The 16049-nt window shown below is 42.6% G+C and overlaps 2 protein-coding genes across 3 annotated transcripts in view; both read right to left on the bottom strand.

Annotated features, from left to right (window-relative positions):
• mta2 (metastasis associated 1 family, member 2) overlaps positions 1 to 11451 on the bottom strand; it is a 32053-nt gene extending 20602 nt beyond the window's left edge. The window contains exons 1-2 of the mRNA XM_086290937.1: positions 11073 to 11451; positions 592 to 659 (exon numbers count right to left, since the gene is read on the bottom strand). Coding sequence (XP_086147063.1) covers positions 592 to 659; positions 11073 to 11100 — 96 coding nt within the window. The 5' untranslated portion in view covers positions 11101 to 11451. The remainder of the gene's footprint in view (positions 1 to 591; positions 660 to 11072) is intronic.
• A 765-nt stretch (positions 11452 to 12216) lies between these two features.
• Positions 12217 to 16049, bottom strand: part of eml3 (EMAP like 3) — a 32538-nt gene continuing 28705 nt past the window's right edge. For both annotated transcript variants that reach the window (XM_086290934.1, XM_086290935.1), the window contains 6 exons: positions 15493 to 15581; positions 15194 to 15291; positions 13597 to 13684; positions 13408 to 13506; positions 13175 to 13305; positions 12217 to 12954 (listed from right to left, as the gene is read on the bottom strand). In XM_086290934.1, the coding sequence (XP_086147060.1) occupies positions 12748 to 12954; positions 13175 to 13305; positions 13408 to 13506; positions 13597 to 13684; positions 15194 to 15291; positions 15493 to 15581 (712 nt within the window). In that variant the 3' untranslated portion in view covers positions 12217 to 12747. The remainder of the gene's footprint in view (positions 12955 to 13174; positions 13306 to 13407; positions 13507 to 13596; positions 13685 to 15193; positions 15292 to 15492; positions 15582 to 16049) is intronic.

Here is a 16049-nt window from a genome sequence, read left to right as displayed (position 1 = left end):
GATGAAACTGAGTGAACCATCGTGTCAGTTTTTACCACCATTGTAATGATACTGCAGTAAGTTTGTGGGGGAAAAAAAACACAAACAAACACTAAAGTCTTGGTTTCCAGTTAACTTTTTCTACTCCCACAGTTAGGTCCATAAATATATGGACAGAGACAACTTTGCTTAATTTTGCTTCTGTACATCACCACAATGAATTTTGAATGAAACGACAGTTGAAGTGCAGACTGTCAGCTGTAATTCGATGGGTTGAACAAAAACACTAAAAACCTTTTTAGTCCCTTCATTTCAGTGGCTCAAAACTAACTGGACACATTAAATAAGTGAAAATAAAATGTTCATTTAAACACTTGGTTGAAAACCGTTTGCCGGCACCGACAGCCTGAAGTCTTGATCTCATGGACATCACCACATGCTGGGTTCTCCTCCTTTTTAATGCGCTGCCAGGCCTTTACAGCTGCTGTTTGTTTGTGGGCCTTTCTGTCTGCATTTTAGTCTTCAATAACAATACTCCAGCAGCTTCCTGTGCCTTAATGGCGGCTATAAATAAAACTACCAGTAAGTACAAGACGAGGTTAGCCAACCTACCTTATTGAGCTCTTCTATTCTCCGGATCAGGTAAGGGTTGCTGGAGGAGTTCTCAAAGTACACATAATCTGAAACAAAGAGTAGAGAATCAGCTTACAATGGATTACATGTCAGCCCACGTCCCTGTACTCATCAAGTAAAGAACTATAACAATATACTTTACAGCAGCGTAAACTTTTAAAAGTACTGACTGATTTTTATGTCACATGTTTATGCAGCAATACAAATGTTTTAATATTGAAGAACATTAAAACATTACTGTTGGCCACATGTCGGCAAAGTTATCTGACATTAGTGATGTTTGTACTTCATGTGCTTCAGGTTCTACTTGATGGCAAAGCCTTTACTTTAAAATATACGCCGTTCAACAGTTGACTTTAATCTTACAGATAATGTGACAATATTCTGAATAATTAAAGTCAGGAATATATCCACAAACACAACAAGCTGTGAAGGCAGCCTGCTTTGCAGTCCTGAACATCACGGCACAAGCACGATCCACTGCACTGTTAATGTTAGCTATGTTGTATTGCTGCCTCTGTTCGGTGGTGTCGAGCCGAGCTGACGGTTCACTCGTCAAGCTGAAAGAAAGATGCTTTAAGCAAACGAGTCAAACATGTGTCCACTGTACCATCTGGAACTCTTCTTGTTTAGCACTCGTAATAACACAAACACTAAATCCTCCTTCTCTTGTGCTGTTTTGTAGCAGTGTGTACACCTGAGACTGTCACCTGTCTGTCCGTCTTGCACACCAGCACCAGCTGGCTGGCATTGCTATATTAATACTGCAAATGTCACTTTTATATCACATAAAAACACAGATATCACTGTGGGCCAAAGGGCAACTCTAGTGTAATTCCAAAACCTTCGACTTCACTTCACCCAAACTGTCCACCTATGATTTCTAGCTGCCCACCCCTAACACAGCAGGGCAACTCCTGCCAGTAAGTCACAACTGAATAAACTTGTGAGTTCATGCAACTAACAGTTGTGTGGATGTATTGAAATAGATTTAGTGGTAATGAATGGTGTCATCGGTAGACGTACGCAGGCCTTTAAGTACATATAACACTTCATGTAAACATATGTAGCTTGTGAAATAGAATAAAGAACTTCTAAGAATACATGTTGGTTATGACTTGCCCCACTGAAGAGTACACACAGGACATGGTGGTAGTTTCCTAAAGGGCGAAGCAGCGGCAAAAACACGTGTGGCTCAAGCTCCAGGAAATATGTGCAGCTTTGTTTGTGAACCATCTCATGAACAATCACCACTTTCTTTATTCAATGCAAAATTGTTGGGTTCCAGTATTGTTCTGCCATTAAAGATAAAATAATGACCTTTTTCCATTATAAATGCTCTCAGTGCTAATCTTGATTATTAGCTTGAGTGAATTTTAGGAGTGCCAATAAAACTCGCTTGGTTGAGCAGGGGGCCGTTATACTGAGCAGCAAATGCTCACAGCTTTTTGAGAAACAAGCTACAAACTGACATTTTACCCAACAACATTTTGTAATTGAGAAGCAATTTTACGTCCTGATAGTATAATGTTGTTTCCAATTAGAAGCAAATAATATTAATACTCCTCAAAATCTTAAGTTTCATTGGAGGGACCAAAACTACTTTGGTCTAACACAGCTCAAATATTTCACAAGCATGCTGCACACAGAAATGTGTGACAGTGTCAAGCCTCTGTGTTTCTAGTTCAGTCATAAGCTCTTCATAGTCTATTATGCAAACCACAAGTAACCCTTCTTACAGTGAGCGCTTCATTTTAGACTTCAGCTGGGTGGCTACAGCACTGAAATCAATGAGGCTCTGGCAGGAACAGATCAACTGAAATACAGTTTTATAAAGCAGGATTGTAGCTGCTGGTTTTATAATACTAGGTCAGACTCTGGCTCTGATGTTGGTCATGTCTATGTTTAAGAGGCATCTGGAAACCCCATCTAAAAAGGTCAAGTGGTCAGCCAGGACTAGCCAGCAGTCTGCAGTGTAACCAACATTCAAACCATATATCCTATTAACATTGCTTAAATCACTGACACCAATTCAGACAAGAAGGAAACCGAACAAAGTCAGGAGAAAGCAGCTCTGTCAGCAGCTCTTCAGTCCCTGCAGTTCAAACCAGCAGAGTCACAGACGAGTCTTCACTATACGACCAGGCTGATAACAACTACATTAACTTCTGCAGCAGAAAATAAAACCAACATCAACACTTAAAACACCAAGTGAAGCCTGTGCCAGTGAAGTGGCACGACTGCACTACAGATAACGTATTACACAACTTCCACAAGTCGACTGAGGAGTAACTGAAAGTAGGATGTCACCGTAACTGATACAATACAATACAGTTTAATGTCAAAATTCTCAGAATGCGAGATAACGATCCTGGCTTCTTCTTTTTACCACAGTGACTATAGGCAGTGGATGTACTGAGCACGCAAATGTTCTGGAACTGACAGTGGCAGCATACGTGTGCTACTCTATCCTTAAATGCTAAAGAAGGGCTGCTGCAGTAGGTCTGCACTGACTTAAATAAAGACAGTAATCCTGAAATACACGCTACATTTTCATGAGACAGCCGTCTTTGCTGCTGTTGTGACTGTAGCCTATGCTCCACAGGCTACAGTGTTTGGTGAAAGGTAGGTGAATGCTTACGTTAACATCATGTAATTAACATTATGGTATGGTAGTTAGTAGGGTACTTGGCAACCAGGCTGTCCTGTCAACAAAACATCCACATTTTAAATACTGCCATACCTCAGGGATTTAAAATGACTTTTTGATTAAAATGTCTTACGTTAGGGATGTTGCTACCAACTGATTCCCTAATTGACTAAACAAGTGGGAAAAAGAAGACGAACCAACTATTATAGCACTCAGAAATCAAGTTAAATTTGAGAACTGTTTAATAATCACATTCTTCAGTAATGAATCACACCGCTTAAATGTGCATCACTTCGCATCGTGCATTATGAACATTACACATTATCCTCCGAACAACCAAACAGAAAAACATTTAAAAAAAACATGTTATATATGATATGAAAACATGTTACTACAAAAGATCTTAACATACTAATAAAATATCATAAACAGCATCTGAAAAACTAATAAACTGTTACTGAAAAGTGTGTGAACCACAGCTCACTCCTTTCGATGTGGAGAAGCAGCAACTGAACTCCTAGCCCCGACTGAATGACTGAACTCCTCACCCTAGCGCTAAGAAGAAGCCCAGTGAGATGATGTTCCCAGCTGCTGAGAACAATGCTAAATATTCTCTCTGTCATGACTCTGCCATCACGGAAAGAACTTACAACAATAATGGGCAGAGAAATGTATTTATGCCATCTCTGTCATAAATTTTCATATTAATTTACTGAGGTCAGAAGAGTCCCAGATGGAGCTCTTTGATTTTTGCAGGGTTTCTCTGAACACTGGCGGTCTGACCCTGGGGTCATTGCACGAGTTTATTCACTAAATGTATGAGTCCCACAGTGTTAGATCCACTTCAGAGACAGTTTCAAGAGTTGTTTTACGGCCTTGACCAGAGTAAATGGACGTGGACAAATATTGACAGCTTAGGTAAACAGCAGACTGAGAGTCTACACTCACTACAGATGAACGATGGTGAGAGTTGTTAGTCCTACAGCGGCCAACGTTTCTAGGACTTTGCACTGGAGTTGAGAAGGCTAAGAAAACAGAATTTACAGACATTGAGCGGTGACATTTTGTTTAACATAACACTGTTGCAAGGTTGAGTTTATGCACCAATTTACAAAAACAGGGGAATAAACTGACTACATATTAAGCAATATTGACTATGGGCTCAGAATAGCAGCACAACCTGAGCAACACGAGCTTTACAAATAACAGATTTTTAATCATTTAGCATTCATCATACCACTAACGACAGGCACAGTGTTTCACTGTATCTTTTGATGTGATTATTAACAGCAGTGTTGCTTTTCATCAAACTCCATCTGGTCCTCCCACAAGCAGGGACAGAGACCCCCGGGACGATATCAGTGGGTTTCTGATGAAACGTCAAAAGCAGAGATGGGGAAGAAAGGACTGCGACAGGGAGAGGATTTCTTGCTCTACTTAGCTCAATGGTGGGAAGCTCGAAAAGAGAGACATCATCTCCTTGTTCACAGCGAGAAAAAAAAAAATACCACCAAATTACATAACACTGGGTCAGACAGCAAAAGGGGATAAGCGCTCATGTGCTCAACATGACGGATTCTAGATCTAGAGACAAAATGTCAGCAGGGGTTATTTTTTCATACTAAAGCCGTCCATCACTTCCTACTGCCCAGTTTGAGGGGAGACGATGCTCTTACACTGAGGCAGTGATCACCCAGGTAAGATATGCTCAAATTTAAAGTTCATTTCAGTCTCAGCTCAATGTACCATTTTACCTCAAACGCACTGCAGTCAAAGGAGAGCTGGTTCTGTGTTCGGGTAATATGTAAACGCGTGGGCAGAGGATCTAAATTAAAGTGATGTGTGTTGAGGCAGCCATGAGCGTATGCTGTGGACATTTGCAGCTGGAGTGGTGCTGACTGTCAGGTGCTTGAGGGTGAATAAGGAGGAGGAAGCCCTTTGACTAATCTCTGGGGAAGATAATGATCTTATGCAGGCTGAACACTGTGTGCTTCAGGAGGACTGGTGATGTAGGAACCAGCACCGGCCTGCTCTTACCAAAAAATGATTCAGAAATATGAACTTGATGGAAACAAAATTGTAACTGATGTACATATCATAAAATGCATTTGTTTCTGCGTTACATACCAAAGAGTTTAAAGTATGTCACAGTGCAGGATACTTGAAAAGGCCCCAGAATGAGTTTAAGCCAACTGTGAAGTCAGCATTACCCTGTTGCCTCAGCAAAATTTCTACTGATTACTGCAGAAAATAAGCTTCGTGCAAAACGACCTTTTTAGCAAGAAAAAAGAGATAATGCAACTTTTAGTGATGTGCTTCATTAAGCATTAAAGTAAATGCTGAAAGAGGCATACACAAAACACTTTAAAATTTACATAAAGAGGCTGATGTTTGCTGCACAGCAGCAGTGGCGCTAATGTTTGGGCTACTGCAGCTATACCAGTGTGAACGAGCTCAAAGACCAAATGACAACAGAAAATGTTGATGAAAACTTCTGCTGAAGAAACTGTGTGGATAGTTTGTCTGTTTCCAGTCTGACAGAGCAGCAGAAGAGCATATGCTGCAAACTGCAGCCCACCCCCTGGCTACAAGGATTTTCTCTGAGCAAGCTCTTTCCCAGCTACAGAGTGTGCCGACACAGAACAGGTGTTTAACACTTCACTGCCACATCAGCTCCATATATGAACCTCACTGCCCTGTGTGCGTGTGCCGTACAGCTTTTGAGAATGTACTATTTGTATTAATGTCTACATTATTCATTTAAAGCTGACCAAATTATTTAATTTTCCATTTGGTTTGTTTTCTATTGTAACACTTGAACACACCTTATAATAACCTTAGTAAGATACTTCCATATTTGCTACCCTTTCCTGGTTTCCTGGTATGCCTAATAATTCCCTGACAACCTCCCTCTGTAGAAGCCACCGTTCTAATACCAATGAACTACTTTCCATTTAAGATAAACAATTTGGACTTCTTCTTTTTTTTAATAAAAATTGCTGAATTTTAGCATTTACGTTCAAATACGGGGAAGAGACGCACGGTGAGGCAGGAGCAAGCTGAGCCTCACCTTTGATTTCCCAATCCCTCACAACCTGTTCCCTGTAACGCAATGAGAGCGAATCAATGTCTCTCTGTCGCCAATCAGATGCTTCAAACACTTTCAATATATGCAGGCTAAAATGAAAGAGAAGCTGCCCGAGGCCATGTTTACCCACAGGTACGCACACAAGCTGAACCTGGTGCTGTTGCAGAGTGCGTGCCCGTGTCACATGCACTTTATTAAACCAGCAGAGGGACGTTTCAGTAGCGGATGGTGGATGATCAAGTGCCGTTTACCCAGACCATAAATCTGCACCAAAACTGACCTGCACGCATCATTGCATTTTATTATGGAAAATCCTGACCGCTGGAATAATGACACGCTGATGATGGCAGCAGGATACGATCAGTTTCTCCTCCTGGGATGTGAGTGCGTTTTCAATGGAACTGACGCGTTTTTCAGAGTGATGCAAAACGAGGTGCTCTCACGCACGTGCACGACACCGCTGCTGCTCTCGAGCGCAGGAGGCTGGCGTCTGATAGTTTCTATGACTGATTTGAGTAGAAATGTGGTGCACTTGGCCTGACAGGAAGTGGAAACAGAGTCAGACAGGTGATCAGAGATGAACAGAGACAAGCGCTCCGTTTAATTTTGGACAACAGTGATCAAATGAAGGCCAGGTTTGATCATTTCCTTGGTTTGGTCGATTGCGCAAAATTGGGTGAAATATCATATCTTGATAAGGTGAACCTACAGAGCCTGTCAAAATGCGCCAAGCTGTTGGACTTTGTGAGACTTGAGGCGGATCTCATCGGACTGTATAGCTCACAAACAATGAGAAATGAATGTAAATCTCCTAGACGGCTTCTCAACTTTTTAGCCCACAAGGATCTCATTCAGCTGTTCCTGAGGCAACACAGTTGCTTCAGCTGGTCATTCTCAGCACTGAAAAGAAATAAGACGTACAGTTGGGGCAGGACTGTTCCTCCCTGGCAGTGATCTCCACTGAGGTGGACTTTTAAAGTTGAAACAAGACGAGGAGGACTTCTACAAAAGGAACGAACATTTTTGTCAGGAAGGATCAGCGCAGGGACTCCATTTATAAAAATATGACCACAATAACTTTGTTTTTTAATGTTTGTCACATGGGGTACAGTTAGTATGTGTAAAGAATGCTGATATGAGATATGAAACATAACCCATTAACTGCTGCCGATGAAATGGGAGAGAGGACTGGCTCAATTCAAGGCAGCAGCAGCAGCTGGTGGTGGTGGAAGAAAACTAAATGAATGTTAAAAAAAAAAAAGAAATTCATGTTACGAAATGCTACTGCCAACAAGTCTGAAGCAACACTGACAACCGTTTCATAAAATAAAAATAACATCAAATGGCCATAAGAGCAGCAGTTGCATGGCAGGACAGTGGTAACTGCCTCAGACAACTGGAGTGGAAGCAGGAAGTTGCCCATACGAGCTGCCGGTGCCACGAATTGAGCCAGCCCTTGCTGTCAAATGATGAATAATCTATTCTGTTGGGTTCATATATTTCTAAATCTGATTCTGATGAAGGCAGTGCCTCACCAGCCCTGAACCTCACTGCACATCATCTCTCCTTCAAGCTCGGGTCCTCTTACAGAGCCCTGGGAGTTTGAGGGTCCTGCGCAGTGTCTACGCTGTTCCTAGGACTGCACTCTTCTGGACAGAGATCTCAGATGTTGTTCCTGGGATCTGCTGGAGCCACTCGCCTAGCTGCGGGGTCACTGCACTGAGTGCTACAATTACCACTGGGACCACTGTTTTCTTGTCTCATCCTGGACTGTGGTACTGACACTCATTAGTCCCCGACCTCCTTCCTTTCGCTTGGCAGTCTCAGAGTGCTGGACTTGGGGTGAAACCCTCCATGCATGGTCAGGAGATTCCTCATCTTGACGTCAGTGGCTTCTATCTCCTCCTTTCGCCAGCTTATTATCCCAGCAGGGTACCTGATCACAGGCAGGGTGTAGGAGTTGATAGCACAGATCTTGTTTTTACCGTTTAGCTGACTCCTCAGGACTTTCCTGACCCTCTGCAGGTATTTGGTGGTTACAGCTTTCCTAGCGACCTCTTCATGGTTCCAATTTGCCAGTGGGATCTCCAGGTACTTGTAGCTGTCCTCTATGTCTGCAATGTTGCCTTCTTATAGTTTGATTCCCTCAGGTCTGACTACCTTCCCTCTCTTTGCTATCATCCCACCTCACTTCTCCAGTCTGAATGACTGGAGACGCAACGACCTTATTCACTGTTCATGAATCCATGTCCTTCAGCCACATGCTGAGGAAAGCAAAGTTCTGACATACAAAAAGCTGAAGTGAAACAAAAACAATGAAAAGTGTCACTGCAACCACCGTTAGTGCTTTTATTACTCCATTCTCCCGTTTCCTGTAAACTTTGCTCCCTTCTCTATTCCACTTGTCAACATTCAGTAATTCCAATCCAGATTGTGTATGTGAACAGATACACGTGGGACCATAAAACCAGCGTAATACAGAGACAGACAACCATTCACAGCTACGGCCAGTTTAGAATCACCGAGTGGGTAACTCGTGCCTGAAGAGAACCCACACACAAAGGCCCCAGCTGGCTCGATCAATTCACCAGATGCAAAATATTATAAAGCCTCAGTGACATGAAAAACTGAACTTTGTAGTTTTTAAATACAACTGTACAGGTGTTTATTTTTACCCTATAATTGATTTAAAATACACATAATGATGCATTTAATAGTCTTTGCTAATGAAAAATCCTGTTCCTGGGTTTATGGCTCATTGATGCAGCACTATGTGGCATCACACTATGGCCTTTATTTCCCTGCACAAACTTGATCTAGCAAGGTGGCTGGGACAGGTCCAGCAGCTCTTCCAACCCCTCTACAGTCCAACCACAAAGTGATGGAAGCACATTTCTCAATGTGTAAGATACTTAACTTAATCTTAATCTTGAACTTAAACTTAATCTTTGTTCACAATATTTACCACTGAATTTTCTGACAATTTTCCATATAACCCTTTATCAATAATTCTCTTTAGCTAATGCATGACTAGTGCCAAGCTTTGTCTTCTGATGCTTTATCTCTTCTATAAATTCCAATAATTAGCTCCAAACAATAGGTTTCTCTAGGAACCCACCTTACAAAATGACTACAATTTCCTAGCTGATGTTTCTAAATTGACTGTCCTTCCACATAGCGCTATGTTGCTCTCAACAAAAATGAAACCCTGCACACCTCTGCACAAATAGTAGCTACAATAGCAGGGATCCTAAAGCCGAAACGTCAAGTGTTTTAGCAGCAACATACGTGGATCCATGAAACTGCACTGCTGAGGTCAGTCACACACACAGAGCACGGAGTGCGGGTTAGTGATAAGAAGTTAATGGGGGGGGGGGACAAAAAACACTTTAACTGTTCAAGCATTAAGCGCAGAAATATGCAGCATGTTTTGCAGAGCATAGTTTAATCGCTATGACCTAAATACCCCACACACTCGTGAGACTGCGATTAGCCTTCCCCCCCACTCAAGATTTTCAGGGAACCCGTAGCTAGCACCGTCTCCGAGGCTTAGCACTGAAAAGGTTGCACAATCAATACTGAAGCCCAGAATCAACTGTCCTGATGATCCGACTGGAAAACTAACAGTAGAGAACAGCAGCTTGCTTTGTATGAACCATAGTTTAGTTTCTTTTCTGACGCCTGCAAAGCAACCTCCAATGAACTGCATCTTATAAATGCCTGCCTGCCACTGGTGTCGCGGGGGGCTGCGAAAGATGATATTAATGACTAATTACCTGATTAATACCACCGACATACCAGTTTCCTTTGCAGCCATGTAGCACTGATGAAACATTTTTAACAAACGAGAACTTAACGAGTTATTACCACTCAACTTGGTACAAATTCAGTCGCTCACTTGCAGGTGTTCCAATATAACTGTTCACAGTCTGTAAACTAAATTCTTAACACAATTTTAACTGAGCTCGGATAGCACCGCTACTACGCCAAGCTAACAGGACTTAGCAGCCAGAATTAGCACATCTAGTGATATGGCGGAGGCGATAATGAAATTAACCTACCAGCCTGACACAGCTAGCAGAGCGGTGTTAGCAAGCCATCACAGACGTCACCAAATTTAGCTAGATGCTTACTTCTCAACCGCCAGCAGCTAATGCTAACTAGCATTGTGTTCATTTTGAGGACGTTATCAAATCTATAGACTACACGTCAGAGAATTGGACAATTTACTGTTATTTCGCTTATCCATAACCAACACATATGTTTGGATCTCCTGGATCCAGCTGGCTGGATGGATTTGTATAAATACAAACTTTCAGAACCGGTTCATGCTGTGCGACGGCCGCCCTGTGGTACGGTACTATGATGGCGTGAACTAACTGGGATATAACACAGATCTGTTCTAAAAGTTGAACTTTAAAACAAATATACACTGATCAATGTATGGTATTATTACAGTCCGAACACAGAAGCAGCTATACTTGGCTACAGCTGTGTGGAAACCAAATCAATGTGAAGTTATTTACGTCTGTCTGTAAGCTAAGTCATACTACATTGTTTCGGCAGATCTGACTGTCTTGATGAAAGCCCGGAGTCGCGCAGCGTACGCTAGCGTTAGCTAGCTGCTAACAGCAGAGACAGCTAGCGGCTAGTTAGCCAGCTCCCAGTAGAAGCGAACAATCACGTTGAAGGGGTGTCTTAAAAATGTAAACCATTCCTTACCTCCCACTCGGTACATGTTGGCCGCCATTCTCTCGTAACCTTTATCAGAAGCAGTCCCAGGGTATTCCCCGCTTGGGTAGAAACAGGTCGATGGGAGTCTATTTTATTCCTTCATTTATCGTCAACACCCCCGCCGCGAAACAAAGCCGGCTCTGGGTACAACAAGAGAGCAGTGGCGGGTAAAAAGTTGAAAGTTTCCGTTGGCGACGCTCCGGCAATTATCTCCAAAAATAGAAGTTTTTATTTTCTCTCTCTGGCGACCTTCCTCTCCTCTTCTTCACTCACTTATTCACATACAGCTAGCCTGTCTCTTACTCCACTCTTCCTCCCATCCTCCGCTCCCAGCTTCATCCTCCTCTTCTTCACCTCCGCTCAGTTCAGCGCGCGCGCACACACACAGACACACACACACACACAGACACACACACACAGACACACACAGCCCCCCCTCGTGTACAAATCGTCAACTTCGGATTTTGTCGACAATCACCGACGTCTCACAGTCAACTTGTTCACCGGCGCTGGTTTAGTGACACGGACGGCCTGTTTATGAAAAGTACGACATGCTAAACTTACTTTACTGCTTGTAGCTTACAAAGTGTCTCAAGATGCTTACCGGAAACAAACGCTTATTTACAAGATGTACACACAAACACAGGCTTTAATATCGCAAATTCAGAGAATATACAGACGAGTCAGTGTAATGATGGCAGCAAATATGCCCCAAATAGGTCAAATTCTGAACGGACGGAAGCTGTTAAAAATGAGATACAAGTATAAAAAACAGTTTAAAAATAGAGTGAAAAAGCACTAATGTATGTGTTTTTCTTGTACGGGCTGCTGGTAGTGCAATAGATGGCAGTGTTGGAGAGCATATCAGTTTACTGAAGTATCACACCTAAAGGCAGTTAATGATTCAATTCATTTTATTCAATTAATTTTATATTTTCCACCTTAAACCATGTACCTTTAACTGCCTCCCAACAGGAGGGCACCGCAGACTTTACTGCCGTCTTCAGTGAAAACACATTTGCTGAGACTTCAGTCCTAGGTGTTCTCACCTGAGACCTGTTATTTAGGAAAGCACTCACAGGTTCTGGAGTGGCACTGCCCACTAGTGACACTTCACACACAACACACCTCGGAGTCTTCTCTCATTTATTTGGAGCTGAGCTGATACGACATCACAGTTTTGCCGACGTACATTTAAATACATAAAAAACTGCACTAAAGTAATCATTTTCAAGTGTACTGATCTACTGTTAGACAAATGAATGAATACGAGATGCTGAGTTGATTTTAATGGGACAGGCCTGTCACAGTCTAAGCATATAAAAAGTTGAGATGTTAACCAAACCTTGTTTAAAACATGTATAAAATCACGTGCACGGGCAGTGCAGCACTGTTCTGCACCAGCAAACAAGAACGGTTCTCACCACATACACAACAGAATGACAAGGATTCTGTCTTATGGGAAACATCACACACACTGTCCAGTTTCACAAGGATTTAAAGCATAACATTAACATGGATGTTCCTCCCGAAGAGGATGTTCTGCCTGAAACTAGCAGCAGTGTCAGTCCAGAGGACAGAACGAGCCCATAACTCACTTCGATGCCTCTGCGGCTGTAAGAAAACAGCCCGCTTTCCCTCACTCTTACAAGCAGCCGTCTCCTTAGCTGGTTGCAGGTTCTGGAGAGCTGGTAGAGGTGGATGAGGCCGAGGCCAGTCTTTCACGGCTGTTACCCACCCCCCCTCCAATCACCTTCCACTGAAGGATGCAAGTGTCCTTCCCGCCAATGGAGAGCAGGTGAGAGTCACTGTGAGTGAAGCAGACGTTGGTGACGTGGCTGCCGTGGCCCTCGTACATGTGGCTCGGTGCCTGAAGAGAAAAGAAGCAGGTCCACTTCGGATCAGAGCAGAGGAAGGCCCATCATATCCCACTTACTCCTCCCCCCTCATTGTCTTTCCAGAGTAGGATAAACATCTTTCTACAAGATTCCTACTGTTAATGCTGAATCTGAATGTCCCACAACTCTAGTGACTCTTAAAGCTGGCTGACTTTTACCATTTGATTCTTATTTAAATAAGAAAATAGTTACCTTGAGTTTAGGACAGGGGTACTGGAACAGATGAACCTTACAGAAATCATCAGCCACAGCCACCATCTTCTCGTTGTGAGAGCGACACAGCGCGTTGATGTCTGTGCCGTCAGAGCCTTCCAGCCACACACCTGAACACCACAGTACCACACTCATCAGTCTGATTGCATAAAAGAACCCCATGAAGTTAATGCAATACTAAAGGAGGATAACAGCATTTTGGAGTTTCTCACCCATCACATGGAAGCCTAGCACACAGGTATAAGAGGCCCATTCTCTGTCTTTGCTCTCAAAGCGGTTCCTAAGCAGCTTACATCCTGCTGCTATGTCCCCTGTTAAAACACAGAGTCACTAAGCTGAAGAATGTACTGCATGGCATTCCTATAACAGCACTGAAAGCACAGTGCTGGATGTTCACTTACAGTAAAGGATCTCATAGTCGCCTGAATTTGACATGATGTACTTCCCATCTTTGGACCAGTCCAGGTGAGTGATGAAGCTGGAGTGGCCCTGATCCAACAGATAAGCAGACAGAGTGTCACTCACATTAGCTAAAGAAAGCAAGCTTTTATTGTGCATTTCCTTCACCATCAGAAAACTCCATAATAATTAATCTCCGTGTTTGCAAGCTCCATACCACACATTGCATATGAAAGATTTCCAGGTCATTAAAAGTGAAGTTAATGTTCAAGTGCATTTAAACGGCATTCTTTCTAATAGCTAGCATGAGTATAATAATAACAAATTACAATAGTCCAGCCTAAAAGTAACAAATACATGAACTATTCTTAACAGATGTCAGATAGCATACTGCTAAGATTTTCAGGGCCGAGTACAATAACCTCAGTTTGATCTGAATTTACAAGCAGAAAGTTAAAGACAAAGACCTGCATGGCCTCTAAGACATTCCTGCAGTTTAATCATTGGTGTGTGTTATCTGGCTTCATGGACAGATAGAGCTGGGTGTCATCTGCATAGCAGTGAAAATGTATGCTATGTCTTCTAATGATGCTGCCTAAGGGAAGCATGTATAATGTAAACAGAATTGGTCCTAGCACTGAACCCTGTGGAACTCCATAATTAACCTCAGTGTGTGAAGAGGACTCTCCATTTACATGCACAAACTGGAGTCTATTAGATAGATATGATACAAACAATTACAAGAGGCGTGTAAGACTGCGACTCTGCTTCCTGGTCCCATCTCTGCATAGTCACATTTTGGGGGGTTTAATAAATTTGTCCAGATTTCTAGAAATGAGAGCTGCTCCATCCAAAGTGGACGTCGTCTCTCCTAACAAGACCAGGTTTTCCTGGAAAGCTTCCCAATTATCTATAAAGCCCACGTCGTTTTTTGGACAGCCACTAATTTAAGCATGGGGCTAAACACGTCACTCCTGGTCCGATTGGGGAGGGGACCAGAGAAAACTACAGCGTCCGACATTGCTTTGGCAAAGTTACACACCCATTTAATATTAATGTTAGTGACCTCTGACTGATGTAACCGGGACCTTTACTGCCAACATGAACTATAATTTTATGGGATTTGCCCTTTCAGCGAGCAGTTTCACTACAGGGGCCGGTGCCTTTAGTTTCACATGTCTTATAAATGAATCGCTGATAACCAGACTCTGTTTCTCGGTGGGTGTATGGCCGAGTGGGGAAAAACCATTAGAGACATGGACAGGTTTGTAGTGTCATCAATAAAAGAACCTGAACAGGATCACATTCAGGGGTAGGTTAGCTAACAGGAAGTTAGCTGTTCTGACTGGAGAAGTACATCACTGCACCAACCCTCAGCAGCAAGATTAATGCTTGAGAGTTAACAAAGGTAACGGTCATTCTACGGACCAGTGTGATGTGTAATAATATGTGGACGACAATGAAACTCTGTACACAAAATTTATTGACAAGAAGGAAACTACAGCACCAGAGCAGGCTCATATTGGATGGAGATGTGCTGCGCTGTTAACCAAGAAGAAAAAACCCAAGTGAAATAAAATAATTTAAAGTTTAACTCACGTTACATTTTCCAAAGCGGGTGTAACGCCTGCCACTCTCTGTCACACTGTAGATGTAGATGAAGTTGTCATGTGATCCTACAGCTAGGAAGCTGCCATCTGAAAAACAGACTCACAGAGTCAAAGAGGATCCCCACTGTGAAACTTTGCTACATCCCACCCTGTGAACAACAGTTTTAAGCTTTAACTCAAAGTTTGCTGCATGTTTTTTGTGTGAAGAAGGTCCACATGGTTGGATGTGAGCACCACCCTAATCTGTCACATCTACAGTTAATATAGGAGGAGGAGTTACTGACTGACCTGGTGAATATCTCATGACAGACAGCTGCTCATTCCCGTCAGTGGATTCAGAAACGACCTCCCTGGTCAGCAGGTCAAGGACCATCCACCTGTCGGTGTTACAGGGGGTGGAGGAGGAGACAGGTGGAGAGTCAGAGAAAAGAACAGACTGGAATGCTCATGGCTAAATTCTCCATCTTTTCTTCTTCTTTTGCTGTACAGGAAGCCACAGATCAATTCTTTCTTTTAGTTTGTAGCAAAAGTTTCGTTATGTGTTGTTTGTGCCTTTATATTTCTGCGGGTTTGTCGTATGATTAATAAAGAAGTGTATCCATACTGATGCAGTCCCGATCAAAGGTTTAAGATCACTTGAAAAATGGTTAAAAAAAACAAACATATTTTGCACAGTTGGATCTTAACAAGTTCCCATGTCGAGCTTCAACATGCAACAAGAAGAAATGGGAGTGAGACAACACACTTTGGTGAGCATGTAGTTTATTAAAAACAACATTAAACTGAAACAGGCTGTTTTACAGTTTAGTTTAAGACCACACCTACAAAAATACCTGTAAAGCCCC

Source organism: Aulonocara sp. 'chitande type north' Nkhata Bay, linkage group LG5 (genome assembly GCF_057382095.1).
Source record: "Aulonocara sp. 'chitande type north' Nkhata Bay isolate Kocher_YH1m ecotype deep benthic linkage group LG5, A_spYH_male_GT1.1, whole genome shotgun sequence".
Lineage (NCBI taxonomy): Eukaryota > Metazoa > Chordata > Actinopteri > Cichliformes > Cichlidae > Aulonocara > Aulonocara sp. 'chitande type north' Nkhata Bay.
The sequence above is the reverse complement of the archived record's forward strand: the minus strand, read 5'-3'. Positions and strand labels throughout refer to the sequence as shown.